We start from the raw sequence: 21,795 nt of genomic DNA, 5'->3' as shown, positions 1-21,795 counted from the left end.
ACCTTTAATGTTCAACCCTACTTTTCTGACAGCTTCAGCTCCTACAATCTAGGACGTCGGGGCTACGGTGCTGAGGTGCTTTCCACTAGTGATCTCTCTTTGGCTCTTAATGTCCAGACGCTACCACGCAGACCATGACATCTGCTGCAGGCGCTCTCCAGTGTGTGTAGCATGCCTCCCGTCACTGTGCTTGCCCTCCAAGAGGAATTTTATAGAAAGTGTGCAGAGATGGCTCTGTGGGAGTCACACCCTCTCTGCTCTGCAGATTATATGTGTTTCTAAAGTCAGTATGGGTAGCTTGGAAATGGTTAATCATACAACGCAGTTAATCATTGGTGGAGAAGCTAAATTTCATGGCCTCATACACATCTCAGCTAGGATAGGTCCAACCTCCATCTACCATCACGGGTAAGTCATCAGTTTGCCTACTATACTTTTGGGAAGAAAATGAAGTGAAGACAGACCCTATCCATCCAAGTCAGTAACTTCAAAATTAAAAGTATCAGCTGACTTTTGCATATATGTTGCCCCAAAATAAGTGGAGTAATTCAAACATATTTGGAAAATTCAAACTATTACTTCCTTCAAATAAGATAATTCAATTAGAAAATTAATGAGTATGATTAAAGAAATATAGAGAGTACCCTAGCTTGTTTGACTAGTGAGAATTATTACAAATTAAACAGTAAATCTCTAATTATGAGGAAATAAGATTTGTAGTTAGGTTCAGATTATTGAAGTGAAGTTATTTAACAGCAATGTCTTTAAATTAATTGCTTCTGTTCCTGCCACTCATTCTTAACACACACAACTCTCCTAGGCTCTGTACATCATCTATGCTGTTAATCACTATCGTCCACTAACAAAAAAAAAAACTCACCCTTGCCAACATGTAGGTATGAACTGCCCTTTCCTATCTGCTCTCAGTTACGTCCTGCAAACATGTATCTTAGATTATACTTGCAGCAAGACCAACAACAGGTCTGTGAACTGTGAATGCAGTATCTTAGGGGTTGAATTTTGATAGAGCATTTCAAATAATAAATAGTTTGCCACATTTTTGTTAATTTTAATGTATGCAGAAGAGCAAGATAATGTCCGAGTACTGCATGGTCCAATTACAACAAACCTTTCCTTTAAATAAACAAACGTACTAACACAGAAATACTGTCATTATATTCATAAGTAATACTTCAGCTGAATTGAAAGCTTATCCTTCCTGCCGTACAATTACCTTACTGGCAGAGTGGAAATCTACAAATTCTAAATCAGGGCCTCTCAACCTCAGGACTACTGATATTTGGGATCAGAAATTCTTGTTATGGGGGCTGTCTTGTTAACTAAAGGGTATTTAGCAGCATCTCTGACCCCCTAGGTGGCAGTAGCACCCCCCTCACAGCGGTAACAACCAGAAGTATCCCCTGTGCCATACTTAGTCGCTCGGTCGTGTCCTACTCTTTGTGACCTTATGGACTATAGCCCACCAGGCTCCTCTGTTCATGGGATTCTCCAGACAAGAATCCTAAAGTGGGTTGCCATGCCCCCTTCCAGGGGATCTTCCCAACCCTGGGATTGAACCCAGGTCTCCTGCGTTGCAGGCGGCTTCTTTACCATCTGAGCCATCAGGGAAGCCCAAACATCATCAAACGTCCCCTGGGGAGCAAAAATGCCCCCAGTTGAGCACTACTAGTCTAACCAACACCAAGTCCTTTAATCTACAGTCAGTATAGAACAAGATCTTTGACCTACAGAAGCTGCCACGTTACATAAGAAGTGAAGCTAAAGAGAAACGCATTAATTACTATTTCATAAGGAATTATTTGCTTTCCTACACACCTGCTTCCTTTTATACAAATGCTATCTCAGGGCATAGGAGCTCTGACCAACACGTTTAGATGAGCCATTTGCCAGTTTCCTCAGGTCTCCACCCTTCGCTTCCTTTGCAGCAGCCCCTCGGTGGACCCTTGTGCTCTTCGGTCCAACAACACGGCACTGTCAGGGGTGATGCTCTTAATTCAGAGTCTAGCTCCTGACACAGGCCTTCTCACTAGGACTCCTTGGCCACCTCTTGCTTTTATGGACTTGCGCTTTCCACTGAAACAAGTTGTGCTGCATACTTCCTACTACGGCTGTAACTACGTGACCTCTCGGTTTCAGTTTGTCAGTAATTTCATTGAAGGCTGAGCCCACATACTGATTTTCCCTTAATACTTTAGAGGTGGCGTCTCATGAGACAGGCTGCAGGCAAGTCTTAGCTCAGGGCACTTTTGAAATTAGAAGCCAACCAACGTGTTTGACTTAGTCCCACAGCCTACTTGAACATTGGCTACAGAGGTTCAAAACAGTATAAGTTTGAGAGGGAAAGACATTTCTTCTTCATGGACAGCAACAACGGAAGAAAAACACTTTCAGAATCAAAAATGTCTCTGCCCAACTGATAGGTGTTATGACAGAATGGCGATTAGGAAAAATAAATTCATCTATAGAGTTACTATTCACGGAAATTAAACATGAGCTCAAATATTGCAGAAGTAAACATGCCAGTTTGACGATGAAACTTACTTAGGATCTCTCCAGAGTCTTTGAGTTAGTGAGAAATGCTGACAGACTTCCCTGCCATGTACATTATCACTGCTGTGCCGTTTAGAAATGCTTAATCAACAGAACTAGAAGCACATAGACGCAAAATGGCTTGTTCGTTTAAAAAATATATGGTTGCTTTTAAAAGATTAATCCTACCTGGATTTTTAGCTTATACTACTAAGAGACAATGTATACTATAAAAGATACTTATAGACAGGGTTATTCTTTAGGAAAAAAAATTTGTCATATTTAAGATCTTACAGACAGTTTTTTAATAACTTTAAAGCTCTCACAACAGGGCTACTAACCATTCAAACTCCATTTCTATGATTTCTATAGATAGAATAAAGGTGTTTGTTTTTCCCCTTGGAAAAAATGCTAATGAGACTTAAGAGCCACAATAAGGAGGAAATCATTATTACAGAATTAAATCATTTTCCTGTCACATTTATCTAGTAACACAAGCTTATTCTGACTCACTGAAGGCAAATTTAGATTTATAAGAAAAAAAATCTTACAAGAGTTTAAAACCAGATTACTGAAACCATATACTCACACATAAACAGCATTTTCCATCAAAAACACAACACAAACACCTGCGCACGTTTTCACACACACCCCACTTTCACTTTCTCATCCATACTATTAAAAGAGTGGGGGGAAAAAAAGTTCATTTTAGGAATAAGACACAATTGACAAAATTCATTAATGTTGCATGTTGGTCCTGGGCACTGCTGCTTTCCAAATACTGTCTCTTTTCTCACGATCCCACTCTCATTTCTACGTTAGCAATTATGTCTTAATTTCAAATAATTATTTTCACTCTGTAAGCTAGACTATAACCTCTCCATTTTCTTTATAAATATAATAAGCCTCCTCACCATTAGCAACCAAACACAACCATGTTAGACAGGCATTAAAACATAAACCACCATTTCGGTTAATATAGAGATTTAAAATAACAACATATCATGGTCTTAATTACAGACAGCTTCACACTCACAAAGCTATTTCTTAAATAGTCTGTTTTGGAATACAAACAGAGGAAGACAAGGAGGTGATTTTTCAATAAAAATAACTCTCAGAAATTATTCACACCAGCTACAAGCCCTAAGTTTAAAGAAAAAAAAAAACATATAACAAACCAGTGAAACTTACTTGACAGTGACTCGATTTGATAAATCCTGTAGATCCCCAGGATGGAAAAGCTGGGCTTCTTTCAATCCAATCTGTTCACAAGCTTTCAAAAAAACGTTTATATTATCCTGTGAAAAGAAGTGGAAAGTGACTGCTTAGCTGAGCCCTCTCTCAGACAAAGGTTACCAATTTTTATGATATAACTTCCCAGCGTCAAAGTCCAATTAGAGCCGGCAAAAAAAAAGGAGGAAGAAAGACCAATGCATTCACGTATTAAAAAAAAAAAAATTATACTAATCTGTGGGCACGTACAGCCTTTCAGTTTCCCAGAGCATAAACGGCAGTGTTCTCTGATGCCAGGCATATGCCGTTCCTGTGATCTTTGTGACTGGCACGTTAAACATTACCTGTTAGAGGACAAGCGCCTGGCCACCGAGCAGTAATCTACACTTTGATGTCAGGTCTGCTCTGCAAACAAACGCCCTCTTCCCAGCTTTGCACGACAAGCTTCACCTCTCCTCTTTAAAAATAACTCCAGCTACTGACATTCACCCACCCAGAAACTGTTGGCAGGGAGGAAGGGAGAGGAGGAACATTCTGTTTCTATGATTACAAATTACAGAACGACTGTGGAATACCACACCTGGAATCTGGGTTTGGTTGCTGAGCCGGCTCTTGACAGACAGGGAAACCGCACACTAGGACCCGGGAGAAGCCCAGTGTTCATTGGCCGAGCCGCAGGGTCGAGGCGTGGTCCTTCCTCAACGCCCTGCACCTGCCTCAGGAGTTACCTCCGTAACCTGAAAATCTCGGTGGCCCTCCTATCTAATTTCAAAACTCAAATCCTCCATTCACAGACCCAGGCTTCTCATTCTCGTCAACGGCCACACCCACACTAACAACAGGGACACACGCTGGTAGAGCAGAACTGGCTGGAGCTTCTGTCTGTACTCTACGTAGAGAAAGAAAACCCTTGATGGGGTTGGGCTGCGGCCATGTGACCCTCCACCTCGGATTTGTTAGGTTCTCAGGCAGCAAGAGATTGGCCTCCTAAGACCTCGCTGCCCTCCCTGACAGGTGGTTATGAGGGAACTGTAAGGGAAGCAGCTCCCAAGAGGAGCTGCCACGTGGAGACAGGCAGTTACTCTTTCCCATGTTGGGGAGGAAGGCCAGGATGGCAGAGGAAGGGGGAATCATAGACAGGGAAATGGAGGACAGTGAAGATGCTAAGTTCAATAGCTTGGATTCTTGAAGAGTGAGGAGATTTAGGGAGAGGGGAACAAACGTATGGCAGAGAAAAGCAGTGCTGTTAGGGAACTCAGGGACAATATTAAAAAAAAAACAACCTGTTTGTAATGGCAGGAAATTATTCTAGTGTATTATCAGTAAAAGGCAGCGTGAATGACCTAGCTGAAGGCTGCAATCCATGATTCATTTTAAATAAGAGGTCAAAGATTAAAGGAATTTAATTCAAAAGTTGAACAGCTCAATGGAAGGCATTCAATCTGACTTTGGCCGGGGCGGGGTGGGGGGGGGGGGGGGGTGGTGTTAATAGTAATGTATCGGCAACAGACCAAGGGGGCAAAAGTGATTATTATGTTACATTCACATAACTTTTAAAACCTATACAATCTAATTACCAAACAATTCAAATTAATGGTTCTAAAACTGATCCTCAGAGAAGCAGAAAAGAACAAATGATTTGGGGGGGGAGGGGTGTTAGTTGCTCAGTCGTGTCCAACTCTTTGTGACCTTATGAACTGTAGCCTGCCAGGATCCTCTATCCTTGGAATTCCCCAGACAAGAATACTGGAGTGGGTAGCCATTCCCTTCTCCAGGGGAGCATCCTGACCCAGGGATTGAACCCGGGTCTCCTGCATTGCAGGCAGATTCTTTACCATCTGAGTCACACAGGGAAGCCCCTACAGAAGTAAATCTCACTTCAAAAAGGAAAAATAATTCATTAGGAGTCTTCCCACAAATTCAATTTGCTTCTGAATGTTATAAAAAAAAAAAAGTTAAATTGGAAGTAAATGCATTGAGCTGACAGCCAAAACAATTCTTCACATATTTTATAAAAACATAATAGCATTCATCCAGTTGACAAATATGTACAGAGTGATAAAAACAGATGAAGCCACACACACCTCAAAACCAATCCAAGTATTTAGAAAGAAACCACTTAAAAACAAAAGGGACTATATTTCGTTGAAGACAAAGAAAAAACAGACAATAAATTGATCATACTCCAGTTCTAAGTAAAGCCTTTACATTAAAAAGCAGAATCTTTTAAACAGTTCAGTGATGCTCAAGTTTTGAAAGAAAATTTTTTTATGAACAAAGTCTCAAATGGCCTATGCAGCAGGAACAGGTTGTACAAAGATCAGAATTGTAAACTGAATCGTGCTTGCTGGACTTGAGCCCGCTGGTAATTTAGTTTTTGTAATTTCAAAGGACCTAGGCAGAGAGTTGCCTAAGGGGAGAGACAAAATTATTAAATAAAATTTTCATGTCTGTTGAAACATCAAGAAGCCACACCCAGCTCAACATATTAAAAGAGAAGGATTTAGTCATTATTTAGTGGAATCATTTTCCCTTGAAACTAGTAAAGATAAATGCAGGTTAAAACAAAGGGCAAAAAGATCATACACCATGACCAAGTGGGCTTTATCCCAGGGATGCAAGGATTCTTCAATATCTGCAAATCAATCAATGTAATACACCACATTAACAAATTGAAAAATAAAAACCATATGATTATCTCAATAGAGGCAGAGAAAGCCTTTGACAAAATTCAACATCCATTTATGATCAAAACTCTCCAGAAAGCAGGAATAGAAGGAACATACCTCAACATAATAAAAGCTATATATGACAAACCCACAGCAAACATTATCCTCAATGGTGAAAAATTGAAAGCATTTCCTCTAAAGTCAGGAACAAGACAAGGGTGCCCACTTTCACCATTACTATTCAACATCGTTTTGGAAGTTTTGGCCACAGCAATCAGAGCAGAAAAAGAAATAAAAGGAATCCAAATTGGAAAAGAAGAAGTAAAGCTCTCACTGTTTGCAAATGACATGATCCTCTACATAGAAAACCCTAAAGACTCCACCAGAAAATTACTAGAACTAATCAATGACTATAGTAAAGTTGCAGGATATAAAATCAACACACAGGAATCCCTTGCATTCCTATACACTAATAATGAGAAAACAGAAAGAGAAATTAAGGAAACAATTCCATTCACCATTGCAACGGAAAGAATAAAATACTTAGGAATATATCTACCTAAAGAAACTAAAGACCTATATATAGAAAACTATAAAACACTGGTGAAAGAAATCAAAGAGGACACTAACAGATGGAGAAATATACCATGTTCATGGATTGGAAGAATCAATATAGTGAAAATGAGTATACTACCCAAAGCAATCTATAGATTCAATGCAATCCCTATCAAGCTACCAACAGCATTCTTCACAGAGCTAGAACAAATAATTTCACAATTTGTATGGAAATAAAAAAACCTCGAATAGCCAAAGCGATCTTGAGAAAGAAGAATGGAACTGGAGGGATCAACCTACCTGACTTCAGGCTCTACTACAAAGCCACAGTTATCAAGACAGTATGGTACTGGCACAAAGACAGAAATATAGATCAATGGAACAAAATAGAAAGCCCAGAGATAAATCCACGCACATATGGACACCTTATCTTTGACAAAGGAGGCAAGAATATACAATGGATTAAAGACAATCTCTTTAACAAGTGGTGCTGGGAAATCTGGTCAACCACTTGTAAAAGAATGAAACTAGAACACTTTCTAACACCATACACAAAAATAAACTCAAAATGGATTAAACATCTCAACGTAAGACCAGAAACTATAAAACTCCTAGAGGAGAACATAGGCAAAACACTCTCTGACATACATCACAGCAGGATCCTCTATGACCCACCTCCCAGAATATTGGAAATAAAAGCAAAAATAAACAAATGGGACCTAATTAACCTTAAAAGCTTCTGCACATCAAAGGAAACTATTAGCAAGGTGAAAAGACAGCCTTCAGAATGGGAGAAAATAATAGCAAATGAAGCAACTGACAAACAACTAATCTCGAAAATATACAAGCAACTCCTACAGCTCAACTCCAGAAAAATAAATGACCCAATCAAAAAATGGGCCAAAGAACTAAACAGACATTTCTCCAAAGAAGACATACAGATGGCTAACAAACACATGAAAAGATGCTCAACATCACTCATTATCAGAGAAATGCAAATCAAAACCACTATGAGGTACCATTTCACACCAGTCAGAATGGCTGCGATCCAAAAGTCTACAAGTAATAAATGCTGGAGAGGGTGTGGAGAAAAGGGAACCCTCTTGCACTGTTGGTGGGAATGCAAACTAGTACAGCCACTATGGAGAACAGTGTGGAGATTCCTTAAAAAACTGGAAATAGAACTGCCTTATGATCCAGCAATCCCACTGCTGGGCATACACACTGAGGAAACCAGAAAGGAAAGAGACACGTGTACCCCAGTGTTCATAGCAGCACTGTTTATAATAGCCAGGACATGGAAGCAACCTAGATGTCCATCAGCAGATGAATGGATAAGAAAGCTGTGGTACATATACACAATGGAGTATTACTCAGCCATTAAAAAGAATACATTTGAATCAGTTCTAATGAGGTGGATGAAACTGGAGCCTATTATACAGAGTGAAGTAAGCCAGAAAGAAAAACACCAATACAGTATACTAACGCATATATATGGAATTTAGAAAGATGGTAACAATAACCCTGTGTACGAGACAGCAAAAGAGACACTGATGTATAGAACAGTCTTATGGACTCTGTGAGAGAGGGAGAGGGTGGGAAGATTTAGGAGAATGGCATTGAAACATGTAAAATATCATGTATGAAACGAGTTGCCAGTCCAGGTTCGATGCACGATACTGGATGCTTGGGGCTGGTGCACTGGGACGACCCAGAGGGATGGAATGGGGAGGGAGGAGGGAGGAGGGTTCAGGATGGGGAACACATGTATACCTGTGGCGGATTCATTTTGATATTTGGCAAAACTAATACAATTATGTAAAGTTTAAAAATAAAATAAAATTTAAAAAAAATAAAAAATAAAAAAAAAAAATAAAAAAACAAAGGGCAAGCCTAAAACGAATCTTATCTCATTCAACTGGTGGCCAGCACAACAAGTTAGCTCTGCCACTCACCAACTGTGTGGCTTTCAGAAACCTTGGTCAATCTTTCTGGCCCCATTCACCTCATCTGTGAAATGAGTGGATCCGTAACCCACTACACCAAGGGCTTCCCAGGTGGCTCAGTGGTAAAAAATCTTCCTGCCACTGCAGGAGATGTAGAAGAGATAAGTTCGATCCCTGGGTTAGGAAGATCCCCTGGAGAAGAGCACGGCAACCCACTCCAATATTCTTGCCTGGTAAACCTCATGGACAGAGAAGTCTGGTGGGCCACAGTTCATGGGGTCACAAAAACAGGCACGACTGAACCACTGATGCATCCAACCCATTACCAACCTCTCCTGCAAGGGGAGGGAAGCCCAACTCTCCCCTAGCCCAATCGTGCACGCAAATATCTCACAGTCTAACTTGCATAAAAATCTCAAATCAAAAGCCTGAACTAAATAACTGCAATTCTTACCCTGCTGCTGCTGCTCCTAAGTCGCTTCAGTCGTGTCCGACTCTGTGCAACCCCATAGACGGCAGCCCACCAGGCTCCCCCATCCCTGGGATTCTCTAGGCAAGAATACTGGAGTGGGTTGCCATTTCCTTCTCCAATGCATGAAAGTGAAAAGTGAAAATGAAGCCACTCAGTCATGTCCGACTCTTTGAGACCCCATGGACTGCAGCCTACCAAGCTCCTCCATCCATGGGATTTTCCAGGCAAGAGTACTGGAGTGGGGTGCCATTGCCTTCTCCAATTCCCACCTTATGAGGACCCAAAGTAGCTTCACAAAAATAGAAACAAATAAATGATCCCTGAAAATCTGCAATAGCTCCTCTTAGTTTAAAATTTTTCTATGACATGAATAAAACCAGACAGTATATAAACATAAAAGGTTATTTTTCTGAAGATTTTCATATTCTCTTCAATCTCTTTTCCACCCCCTTAGTCTTGAATCAATTATAAGGGCAGTCAAAACAGATGTCGGGTGAAGGGAGTCCGGGCAAATGAGAGATTAATGAATTAGGAATGGTACTCACTAACAACTGAGGCAGGAGGCATACTCAGTCCCATCAGCTGTGTCTGACTCTTTGCAAGCTATAGACTGTAGCCCAATAGGCTCCTCTGTCCTGGAGTGGGTTGCTCTGCCCTCCTGCAGGGGATCTTCCTGAACTAGGAATTGAACCCATATCTCCTGCATCGCAGGCAGGTTCCTAACCCATTGAGCCACCTGAGAAGCCTGAGGCAGGCAAGATGATGAAGCTACAACAATTTACCAAGACTCCTAGGTTTCTGTGCGTCCACTGTAATACCTCTATTGGTTATCTACTGCTTCACAGCAGATTATCCTAAATTTAGCAGCTTAAAACCACAGATATTTATGATTTCACATAGTTTCTGAAGGTCAGGAATTTGGGGGCGGCTTAAGTTGCTTCCCTGATGGCTCAAAAGGTAAAGAATCCACCTGCCAATGCAGGAGAAACAAGAGACATGGGTTCCATCCTCAGCTTGGAAAGATCCCCTGGAGGAGGGCACGGCAACCCACTCCAGTATTCTTGCCCAGAGAATCCCAGCAAGGACAGAGGAGCCTGGTGGGCTACAGTCCACAGGATCACAAAGAGTCAACATGACTAAGCGACTAACACTAAGTTGCATGGTTCTGGCTTGGAGGTCTGTCATCAGGTTGAAGATAAGGTCAGCTGGGGCTACAACTGAAGACCTTCTGGGGCTTGAAGGAGCCACTTACAAGGTGGTAAATCAAGGCTTGCTGTTGGCAGGAAGCCTCAGCTCTTAACCAAATGGAAAGCTCCACAGAGCTGTTTGACTGAGTGATCCCAGAGAAAGCAAGATGGAAGCTGCAGGTTTTCATGACCGAACTTCTTATACTTCAGAGCAGGTTGAAAGTGAAAGTGAAGTCACTCAGTCGTGTCCAACTCTTTGCGACCCCGTGGACTGTAGTCCACCAGGCTCCTCCATCCATGGGATTTCCCAGGCAAGAATACTGGAGTGGGCTGCCATTTCCTTCTCAGAGCAGGTTACTGCTAAGTCGCTTCAGTCGTGTCCGACTCTGTGCGGCCCCATAGATGGCAGCCCACCAGGCTGCCCCGTCCCTGGGATTCTCCAGGCAAGAACACTGGAGTGGGTTGCCATTTCCTTCTCCAATGCATGAAAGGGAAAGGGAAGTCTCTCAGTCATGTCCGACTCTTAGTGACCCCATGGGCTACAGCCTACCAGGCTCCTCCATCCATGGGATTTTCCAGGCAAGAGTACTGGAGTGGGGTGCCATTGCCTTCTCCCCAGAGCAGGTTACATCAGTTTAATTCAGTTGCTCAATCGTTTCCGACTCTTTGTGACCCATGGACTGCAGCACACCAGGCTTCCCAGTCCATCACCAACTCCTAGAGCTTGCTCAAACTCATGTCCATCAAGTCGGTGACGCCATCCAACCATCTTATCCTCTGTCGTCCCCATCTCTTCCTGCCTTCAATCTTTCCCAGCATCAGGATCTTTTCCAATGAGTCAGTTCTTCACATCAGGTGGCCAAAGTATTGGAGTTTCAGCTTCAGCATCAGTCCTTCCAATGAGTATTCAGGACTGATTTCCTTTAGGATGGACTGGTTGGATCTCCTTGCAGTCCAAGGGATTCTCAAGAGTCTTTTCCAACACCACAGTTCAAGAGCATCAATTCTTCAGTGCTCAGCTTTCTTTATGGTCCAACTCTCACATCCATACATGACTACTGGAAAAACGATAGGTTAGACTAGACGGACCTTTGTTGGCAAAGTAACATCTCTGCTTTTTAATATGCTGTCTAGATTACTTAGGTCAGCCCTATTCAAGGTAGGAAGGACTATACAAGGACATCAATAGCAGGTAGTGAGAATTACCAGAGACCATCTTGTGGTAACATAGCTCACGTTCTGGCCCCAAAATTCATGTTCCTCTCACATGCAAATACACCAACTCGCTCTCAAGGACCTAAAAATTCTCATCCTTTGATAAGGTGACCTCAGAGTCCAGAATCTCATCATACAAATCAGATCCAGGTATGAAGGAGGCTCCTCAGGTGTAGTTCCTTCAAAACAGCCCTTGAATACAGTTCTCTCAACTTGAATGCCAGGAAACTAAAGCCACAAAGTCACTGCCCCATACACCCAACACACAGTGGTGGGACAGCTGTAGGGTAACCAGGAAACTCTCTAGTTCAATGTGTGCCAAAATGAAAGGCACACTGATCCACAGAAAGTCTGAAATCCTGCAAAGCAGTTGGCAGTCCTTCCTTAGAATTCAAAGCCATGGAATACTTCCTTCATGATTTTTTGCTTCACTCTCTGGACACTTCGTTCCACCTTAAAAATTATCTTTCCCTTTCCTTGGAAAGTAGCTCATGTTTGCAGATAGGAACTTTCTCAGTCTGCTCCCTGACTGTAGAAGTTTGGGGGATCAAACGTCCCTGTATTTTGTAAGCCTTTGTCCCTTTCTAAGTTTGTAAAGTTCCTGCAAATACAATTCCGTTGAAAATACTACATGTCTCCTGTGAATCTTATTGGACTTCACTCCATTAGTCAAAAGCACACAACCACAAATCCTTACGAGACAAGCCCTTTTCTACCTTAGTCTGCTGAGATGAGTAAGGGACACCGCCCCTTAAGCTTCTTAGAAGTCCTACCGCTAGACTGGACAGATTTCCAAGGCTCCGCGTAGGATCTTTCTAATGTCTTAAAGGATTTAACAGCCACACTCTCTCAGCTTCACTTTTAGATTACCTTATTTTCCCACCAGTGTTCTGAATTTGATCTTTGCTGAAATTCATTTCTCAATTTTTTCTGAAAAAAAAAATCATGATTTATAACAGAAAAAGCCAGATAATTCTCAAAACCAGCAATTCCTGTGGCCCCTCATGTTTATCATTCTACCCTCACTTTCTCTCTCACATTTTACTATAATCAGGAAGAGAAAGCCAGGCAGCACCTTAACACTCCACCTGGAAATCATTTCAGCTGAAGGACCTAGTTAATTAGGCACAATTTACAGATATAAGGGACTATCAGGTGAGAATCATTAGAACCATTTTAGAAGCTGGCTACAACACTCGTACAATAAAGCACACAGACTAGACATCAATCTGGAGTAGAGAGATAAACTGTTTTAAAGATGGTGAGTTTGAGATATCCATATCAAGATTCCCAGCTAATAGTAAATTGGGTTTGGAGGTCATGGGAAGTTTTGAGCTTAAAATATGGCTTGGGGAAATCAAACACACATTAGTAGTAGCCGAAATTAAGGATATGAATGAGCCATCTTAGGAAAAGCAAAGCAAATGAAGGCTTCACAGTCAGACACCAATATTTTTAAAACAGTTTAAAAAAGGAAAAAAAAAGCAATCAGAAAAATCAGAGGAAAAGCAGAAGTAAACAGCACCATGGAAAAGAAGGGAAGAAAGGACTTCCCTAGCCATCCAGTGGTTAAAATTCTGTGCTTCCACTGCAGGGGCCATGGGTTCAATCCTTGGCCAGGGAACTAAGGTCCCATATGCTATATACGGTGCAGCCAAAAAAAGAAAGGAAGAGAGAGTTTCAAGATGAAAGAGTCATATGGTCAAATGGAGCTATGAAAAGTTTTAACAAGGCAAGAATGAAAACTATCCAAAGACTTTGTCAAATGGAGGATCCGCAGTCAACATAAACTCCAGAAGTTTAAGGAGTAAATAAGTGAAACTGAAGCTTAGCCTGATGAGAAGAACGGAGTCATTTGAAAAGACTCTGAGGCTGGGAAAGATTTAAGGTGGGAGCAGAAGAGGACAACAGAGGATGAGGTGGTTGGATGGCATCACCGACTTGATGGAAATGGGTTTGAGTAAACTCTGGGACTTGGTGATGGACAGGGAGGCCTGGTATGCCTCAGTCCATGGGGTTGCAAAGAGTCAGACACGATTGAGCAACTGAACTGAACTGAAGATTAGCCATTTACTATAGAGCAAGAATCATCCAAAATCTCCCCTTCTCAGTGCCAGCAGACAGTCTTGTCTTTGATCCAAGTTTCCCATCACTCCTCCCAAAGCTACCATCTCCCAACCCTCCAATTTAGGACCCTCCCGTGCTGTTTCTGAAAGGAGATGAGTTGGAAAAGCAGTTCTCACGCTTCTTCTCCTGGACCCAAATGTAGGACCATATTCTACTTCCTCCCAGCATTTTCCAGGCTTAAACATGAACACAATTAGACATTTCGGTAGAGTCTATAGACCAGATCAAATCAAAGGAGATCAAACTTCTCTCTAACTCCATTATAAATCCTGAAAAGAGAGTTTTGAGAAAGTAACATGAGGCCAACATGAATGTTCTAACAGCAGATCCAAAGTCCTTTTCTAAAACAGGACTTTGTAACACTTCCCCTTAGAACCTTTCATCTCATTTTCCTTCAAAAAGCACTTATCCAGCAACATATACTCATGTCTAAGGAGGTTCCCATGTTCTTTTATCCGAGATAATGGCAGCTGGGGATCATGTCAGGAGCCCAGAGTTGAATTAATCATATTTTAGCAAGTTCTTATCAGTCAATATTTTGCTATTTTACTGTTTTCCTCTTCATCCCACACCTCCACTCCTCACTCCCAGTCCTCCCCATTAAAAGATAATTTCTCCCTAGGTGAAAGTGAAAGTAGAGTCGCTCAGTCGTGTCCAAGTCTTTGCGACCCCATGGACTGTAGCCTACAATGCTCCTCCGTCCATGGGATTTTCCAGGCAAGAGTACCGGAGTGGGTTGCCATTTCCTTCTCCAGGAGATCTTCCCAACAACTGATTTTCAAACAAGTACAGTATATGTACATACACACTGATAGCAGCACTAGTCACAACAGTCAAAAGGTGGAAACAGCTAAAATGTCAAGTAACAGATAGATGGATAAACAAATTGTGATACATCCATACAATGGATTATTCGGACATAAAAAAACAAAGTACTTACACATGCTATAGAGTGGGTGAACCTCCAGAATACTGCACTAAATAAACCAAAGAAGCTAGACACACAAAGATCACACGGTCCATTTATACGAGGTATCCAGAATTGATAGAGCCAAAACAGAACAGAGATAGAATGCAGATTATTGGTTTCTGGGGGTAGAGAGGAGGGAGGGTGAAATGGAGAAAAAACAGTTAAAAAGTAAGAAAGGAGTGGAAAGTTTTGGTGGTTGTGCAACACTGTGAATGTACTAAATGCCACTGAATTGGTCACGTTAAAATGACGAATTTTATGTTATGGGAATTTCACCACCATAAATCATGGTGTAGAAGGTGCTTCTGCAAACTCTACCCAATGCTCTCCGATGGCCTATATGAGAAAAGAATCTTAAAAAATGTGGATACGTGTGTATGTATTAACTGATTCACTTTGCTGTACACCTGAAACTAATGCAATACTGTAATCCAACTATACTCCAATAAAAATATGAAAATAAAATTAAAGGTGTATTAGCATTTACATCTGAATTTTAGAATCAGCTTGTTAATTTCTGGCACTTGTTAACAATGCCAGAATGTTATCAGGTATGTGCCAATAAGAAGTTGTAACCATTGCTGGAAACTGAAATTTATTAATTCTAAAGTCTATGCTTTAGAATAAGTCTCCTATCAGTCACGTCAGAATCACCAGAGAGGCGGGCAGAAAGTAATCCCTCAAGTTATGCTGTGCTAAGTCGCCTACAGTCATGTCTGACTCTTTGCGACCCTATGAACCGTAGCCCAACAGGCTCCTCTGTCCATGGGATTCTCCAGGCAAGAATACTGGAGTGGGTTGCCATTTCCTTCTGCAGGGGATCTTCCCAACCCAGGGATCGAACCCAGGTCTCCCACATTGCAGGCAGACTTTACTGTCTGAGGCACCATTGAAGTCAAGTGATGCTGAGGTACCAACAAACTGAAGAAGAGCTGACCTAGACTGTAGATACTCAATATGAAGTCCACAAACCATAAGCCTTGGCATCACTTGGGAACCTGTCAGAAATGCAGAAATGCTGTATCTCCACCCCAGCTCTGAATCAGATTCCATATTCTAAGATACTCCTCCAGGTGATTAAAGTCTTTGTAGACAAGTTTTCTGGCAAATAACAAGGAAGCAATTTCCAAATATTATCTAAAACAGAGTTTTTCCTTAGTGTGGACATGAATCACCTAGTGATTATAGAGATCACCATTAGACCGCCACCAAAGTGCCTGACTTTCATTTTTATGATACCCTAATCATGATCAAAATTATTTTAAAGCAACTCCCAAGAAGCACAGTGACAACAGTATGTCCAAATTTGCATTTTAAGTATGGTTTCCATTAAGAAAGTAGTTTAGTCAAAATTTCGATCAGCTGGCCTGAGCTTTTTTAAATTGTTATGGAAAACTCATCCTCTAGTTTATGGCTTTGTTAATAAATGTAAGCGCTGAAGTAGCACACCTACAATTTATGTCTTTAACATGTAGCTAAATACACAGAGATCCAGCTTCCATACTTATTCGTAAAGAAATTAAGCAGCTGGTCTTTTAAGTTCTCCTTGGGTCTTTACCTCTCTACAATGAAAAAGGCTCAGTCATTTGCTGATAAGAAAGGAATTGAGGACAAGAAGAGCAGTAGTTTTGTCTCATGTGAAAATAGGACCCAACCAGGAATGCTTAATAGGAACTGTCGAGGGACACTGAGGGCCCAGGAGATGATTTACGATAACTATGTCAGCAGCCTGGTGAATTGATTTTGCTCCAGCACTGCTTGGAGGAACAGGAGCAAAGCCAGACTGAGAGAGACAGAACTAAGAGATGGTAAGTTAGGGCTGCACCAGGTTAGAGGAATAGAGGGATAGCGGGCTGAGTGCTTCAGGAAAATACTATTTATTGAAATGCTTAATCTACTCAGGGTATGACTAACTACACAGGAGCAAAAATAGGCTTTGTCAAACTGCAGCATGGATTAAAATACAGTCCTGCATATTATCCAAACTAAATTTTACATCAAAAATGAAGTAATTCTAAGACTTACCTACTACATTAAAAAAAAAAAAAGATGTTGACATGGATGCTTAAGAAGTTCTGTCAGCAGCTCATACAAGTCAATAGCAGGAAAAAAAAAAAAAACTTAAAAAGTGAGAAAAAGACCTTGTATTACTGTTCATCCTGCTCACAGCACCAACTGTCTCGCTATTTACACTGTGCCCACTGTTCGCAGAACCTAGGGTAGGTAAGGCAAGAGGTAAGAGGCTGGAAGAAAACTCAAGGAGTCGTAGGAACTGCAGACACATTTATTCTCTCCTGCCTGGTGCAGCAGCCATAGCACAGACACACTGTATTCTCTCCTCTCATGGTTGACCCAGCGGACGCAGCCGTAACGCAGCCACATGCAGCCTCAGTGCGGCCATAACACAACCTAACCACAACGCAGCCCACCAGGGCCTTCAGGTGAAGCTTATATATGCTTACAGACCAACAGTAGCTGGTAGCCAAGCAAGTACCTTGTGACACACATATGCAGTGCTGTAAGTGATCCCAGCTGCTACATAACTTGACAAAATTATTTACAAAACGGGGAGCAGGAGTGAGAGACCATGAGGCAAGAGAGCCTGACCACGCCATCTTGGCTAATTTGCTGTTTTGCTACAGACCTTAACAGGCGTTTCTCCAAAGAAAACATGCAGATGGATAACAAACACATGAAAAGGTGCTCAACATCACTCATTATTAGAAAAATGCAAATCAAAACTACAATGAGATATCAACTCACAATGGTCAGAAAGGCCATAATCAAAAAGTCTACAAACAAAAAATGCTGGAGAAGGTGTGGAGAAAAGTGAACCCTCTTGCACTGTTGATGGGACTGTAAATTGATACAGCCACTATGGAAGAGAGTATGGAGATTCCTTAAAAGTCTAGGAATAAAACCACCATGTGACCCAGAAATCCCACTCCTAGGCTGGTACCCTGAGGAAACCAAAATTGGAAAAGACACATGTATCTCAATGTTCACTGCGGCACTATTTACAATAGAACATGGAAGCAAGCTAGATGTTCAGCAACAGATGAATGGATAAGGAAGCTGTGGTAGGTATATACAGTGGAATATTACTCAGTTATAAAAGGAAACACAGTTGAGTCAGTTCTGCTGCTGCGTCACTTCAGTCGTGTCCGACTCTGTGCGACCCCACAGACGGCAGCCCACCAGGCTCCCCCGTCCCTGGGATTCTCCAGGCAAGTTCTAGGGAGGTGGATAAACCTAAAGCCCATTATACAGAATGAAGAAAAGTCAGAAAGAGGAAAACAAATAACATATACTAACACATATGTATGGAATCTAGAAAGTTGATACTGATGAAATTACTTGCAGGGCATCAGTGGAGACACAGACATAGAGAACAGACTTATGGACATGGGTTGGGAGGGGAGGAAGGAGAGGCTAGGATGTATGGAAAGAACAACATGGAAACTTATATTACCTTATATAAAAGAGATAGCCAGGGGGAATTTGCTGTATGACTCAGCGAACTCAAACCAGGGCTCGGTAACACCCTAGAGGGGTGGGAATGGGGAGGAAGGTGGGAGGGAGGCTCAAGAGGGAGGAGACATATGTGTACCTATGGCTGATTCATGCTTATGTTTGGCAGAAACCAACACAATTCTGTACAGCAAGTACCCTTCAATTAAAAAATAAAGACATTCAGATTTATTTTAAAAAAAGAAAAGTTTTGTCAGAGGACAGATCGGTAGCTGGCAGAGGTGGAGGGAAGAGGGACAAAATGGGAAGAGAAGAAAACAGTTCTGTCTGTAAGTTATCCATGTTGTATGTTTCGAGCAAAACAAGTAATTGCTTACAGAACTCTGTCATAATGATGCCAAAACCCAGATTTTATAAATCAATAAAGCATATTTAATGGAGGAAAACTACACAGTAACACTTTAGAGGTTGCTGGGGAAGAACTGGTGTTCCTTCACTGCAGCTGCCCTCACCGCTTCAGGGCCTCTCTTACAGGGGATGTGTCTGCATCATCAGCCCTTGTTTAAGTCTCTCCAGCCTCAGGGACTCCCTGCTTTATTAGGCTGACTCACTTTTAGTCATTTCTATGTCAAAAAAGCCCAAAGACTTCCTTGCTGTAATTGTAAAATATTGATCCTAACTCTGCCTACATAATGTAATATAAATTTCATCTTTTTATCTTTTTTCCCCACAAGAGCCCTTGAGCTCTCCTGCCTCATACACTCCACATGGTCCCCCCAACTCACATCTTCTTATTAAATATCCCTGGTTTCCTCAACATCTCTGGTCTCTCACATGACATTTTTCAGTTCTCTTATTATCCCAACTGGCCCTTCACTAATAGCTTATTTCCCCAATAACCTCAACTTCTCATGAAAAGAAGCTTACAACATCTTATTGTTCCCATTTTACACATGGTGAAACTGAGGCTTAAGAGGTATGTGACTTGCTTAGGTCATTCGGTAAGTGGTAGAGTTGAGATTCAAACCAAGCAGTTCAACTTACGTCCATGCTCTTAACCACTGTATTAAGTTCCCACTAATGCTGTGACAAATTACCATAATTTAATGGCTTAAAACAAGACAAGTCTATGATTTAACAATAGCAGAGGCTAGAAATTCAAAATCCATCTCACTGGACTAAAATCAAGGTGTCAGCAGTGCTGTGTTCCTTCTATAAGCTCTGGAAGAAAATTATTTTTTTTTCCTTTCTGAAGCCCACTTCCTCCATCTTCAAAACCAGAAGCATGCGGCTAAGACTCTCTTCCACGACCGTCTGCTTCTCACTCCACATTCCACTTAAAGGACCCTAGTGGGTCCCCTACCCCCCGGCTAATCCGAGCTCCTCTCCTGCAACCCTAATTTCACCCTAATCCCCCCTCGTCTTGCAGTGTATTCACAGATGCAATGGACTAGACTGTGAACACTTTGGAAGCTGGTCTGCCTACAACTACCGTGCCTCCTTAAAGACAGATTCCTGTGTGCTCTGTCCTCCCTTCTCAGCATGAAGCATCTGCAATTCAAAACGAGACTCCAAGTGTGGTTAATTATGACCAGAAGCCATCACTTGAAAGGTCATTAATAACGGTCATCTGGTAAAATGAGATAACAGAGTGATTGTGAGGATGGAGTGAGGAAGTAGACATGTGATTGGCATGGTTTCTATCACTGAGGAAGTGATTGGTGAACAGAGAGAAATTATCCAATTTCTCTTGCTACAGGCCATGGCTACTTTGTATTGTGGCATCTATAGTATACTGTCAGCTAACCAAGATCATGGGAGTTCAATGAAGATCCCCTGGAAGAGGAAATGGCAATCCACTCCAGTATTCTTGCCTAAAGAACTCCAGGGACAGAGGAGTCTGGCAGGTAGAGTCCACCGCAAGAGTCAGACACGACTTAGTGACTGAACAACAGGAACAAAACTGAGATCACGTTGTGTTGGCCAAGAAGTTCATTCAGGTTTTTCCAAATGATCTTACAGAAAGACCAGAACAAACTTTCTGGCCAACCCAATACAATGGCAACAGCCAGTTGACAATGACATCACAGTTCACAGGAAGATGATCTGTGAATTTTAACAGATCAGGAGGCTAGTCTAATTTAGAATAAAAATGAGGTGGATAGAAAGAATCTGAATTGAAAATCATGTGACACTATTAGTGATGTGTCATGGAGAAAAGAATAAAAAGGATGATTCTATTTGTAGATAAAATGAAATCACTGGATTTATGATTGATTTTTTTCAACTAAAATAGTTGAAATGTATTCCTGATAAAACATCCTTTTGGAGACTGAAACCCGTATGAATTGTTTTTAGGTTTAGATTTTGATACCCAGTACATGATCTATGCCTTATTGTTCCAACATCTATAAACTAGACTAAATAAATTTCCCATGTTTTCATCCCACATTTTTAAAAAAAAATAAAAATAGGGCAAGTATAAGCTCTCAGGCAAGCTGCCAGAAACCTCTGTCCAAGTTTACATGGATTTACATTCTGGTCCTTAAAATTGAGCATTTTTTCCTCAACTATTTAAGATTTTGCCTACAGATATTATCTTGTCTGCTTTTCCATCACCTCTACCGAGGCCACAACAACAGACACGTTGCAGGAATTAAGACAGATATCTGAAAGTAAAAGGATGGTATATGAATAAGCAAAATATAAATGACTAAAATAGGCATAATGTCAAGGACATGGCAAAAGAGAATAAGGAAATCAGAGACTCTTATCCTGTCTACAGGATACCCCATATAAAGGTTGCCTTGGGGAAATGCAAGCCTCCTGTTACCAGATTCATTGAAAAACCAGAGACTGAGGATTTTATCTAAAATCTGAAGGTATGCAAATGTTGGTTTAAATTTTTAAAACAAGCAGAAACTGTGAAAGTCAAACAACACCCATCATGGGCTATTGCATGACCTCTAGTGAGGCTCCTGGACCCCTCCCATGGGACCAGTTCAGTGACCTGTTGCTTTAGAGTGTTTGTTTATGGTGGACAAGGCTGGCTTCTAGTGATGATCTTCCTTCTTGTTAAATAATCACAAACCATCCCTTTAGTCATCTTTTCTATGATGTTGCTAGGGAATATTTGTAGCTGTGTCCCAAGTTCCTAGAACAGTACCTGGCACAGAGTAGGTGTTCAGTAAGCATTTTAGGAAAGGAGGGATAGTCATGGGCCTAAACCCCATCAAGCAACCAATGCCCTGATACCAGTCTTACACCTGGATTCCAGTTCTTATCATCATCATTTGCTCTTCCCTTTCCAATTTCTATATTTAAACAATGCCTAAAGAGAAATGTTGGAAGTGTTTTGTATCTGAATAAAACTGTCATGTATGACATAATCTTACTCTGA

At 41.4% G+C, this 21,795-nt stretch overlaps 1 protein-coding gene across 12 annotated transcripts in view; it reads right to left on the bottom strand.

The window, feature by feature from the left end:
- The window catches only part of LMO7 (LIM domain 7), a 220,969-nt gene that overhangs the window by 100,092 nt on the left and 99,082 nt on the right, over window positions 1–21,795 (bottom strand). For 6 of the 12 annotated variants that reach the window (XM_055542670.1, XM_055542676.1, XM_055542675.1 and 3 more), the window contains exons 1-2: window positions 12,698–12,720; window positions 3,742–3,848 (exon numbers count right to left, since the gene is read on the bottom strand). Coding sequence is in view for 2 of the 12 variants with exons in the window: in XM_055542674.1 (XP_055398649.1) it covers window positions 3,742–3,848 (107 nt within the window). In the remaining 10 variants the exon portion in view is untranslated. Of the gene's footprint in view, window positions 1–3,741; window positions 3,849–12,697; window positions 12,721–21,795 lie in introns of those variants that run through there. The other 6 variants (XM_055542673.1, XM_055542677.1, XM_055542671.1 and 3 more) reach the window with 2 other exon arrangements.

Source organism: Bubalus kerabau, chromosome 12, assembly GCF_029407905.1.
Source record: "Bubalus kerabau isolate K-KA32 ecotype Philippines breed swamp buffalo chromosome 12, PCC_UOA_SB_1v2, whole genome shotgun sequence".
NCBI lineage: Eukaryota > Metazoa > Chordata > Mammalia > Artiodactyla > Bovidae > Bubalus > Bubalus kerabau.
This window is presented reverse-complemented; position numbering and strand designations above follow the sequence as displayed.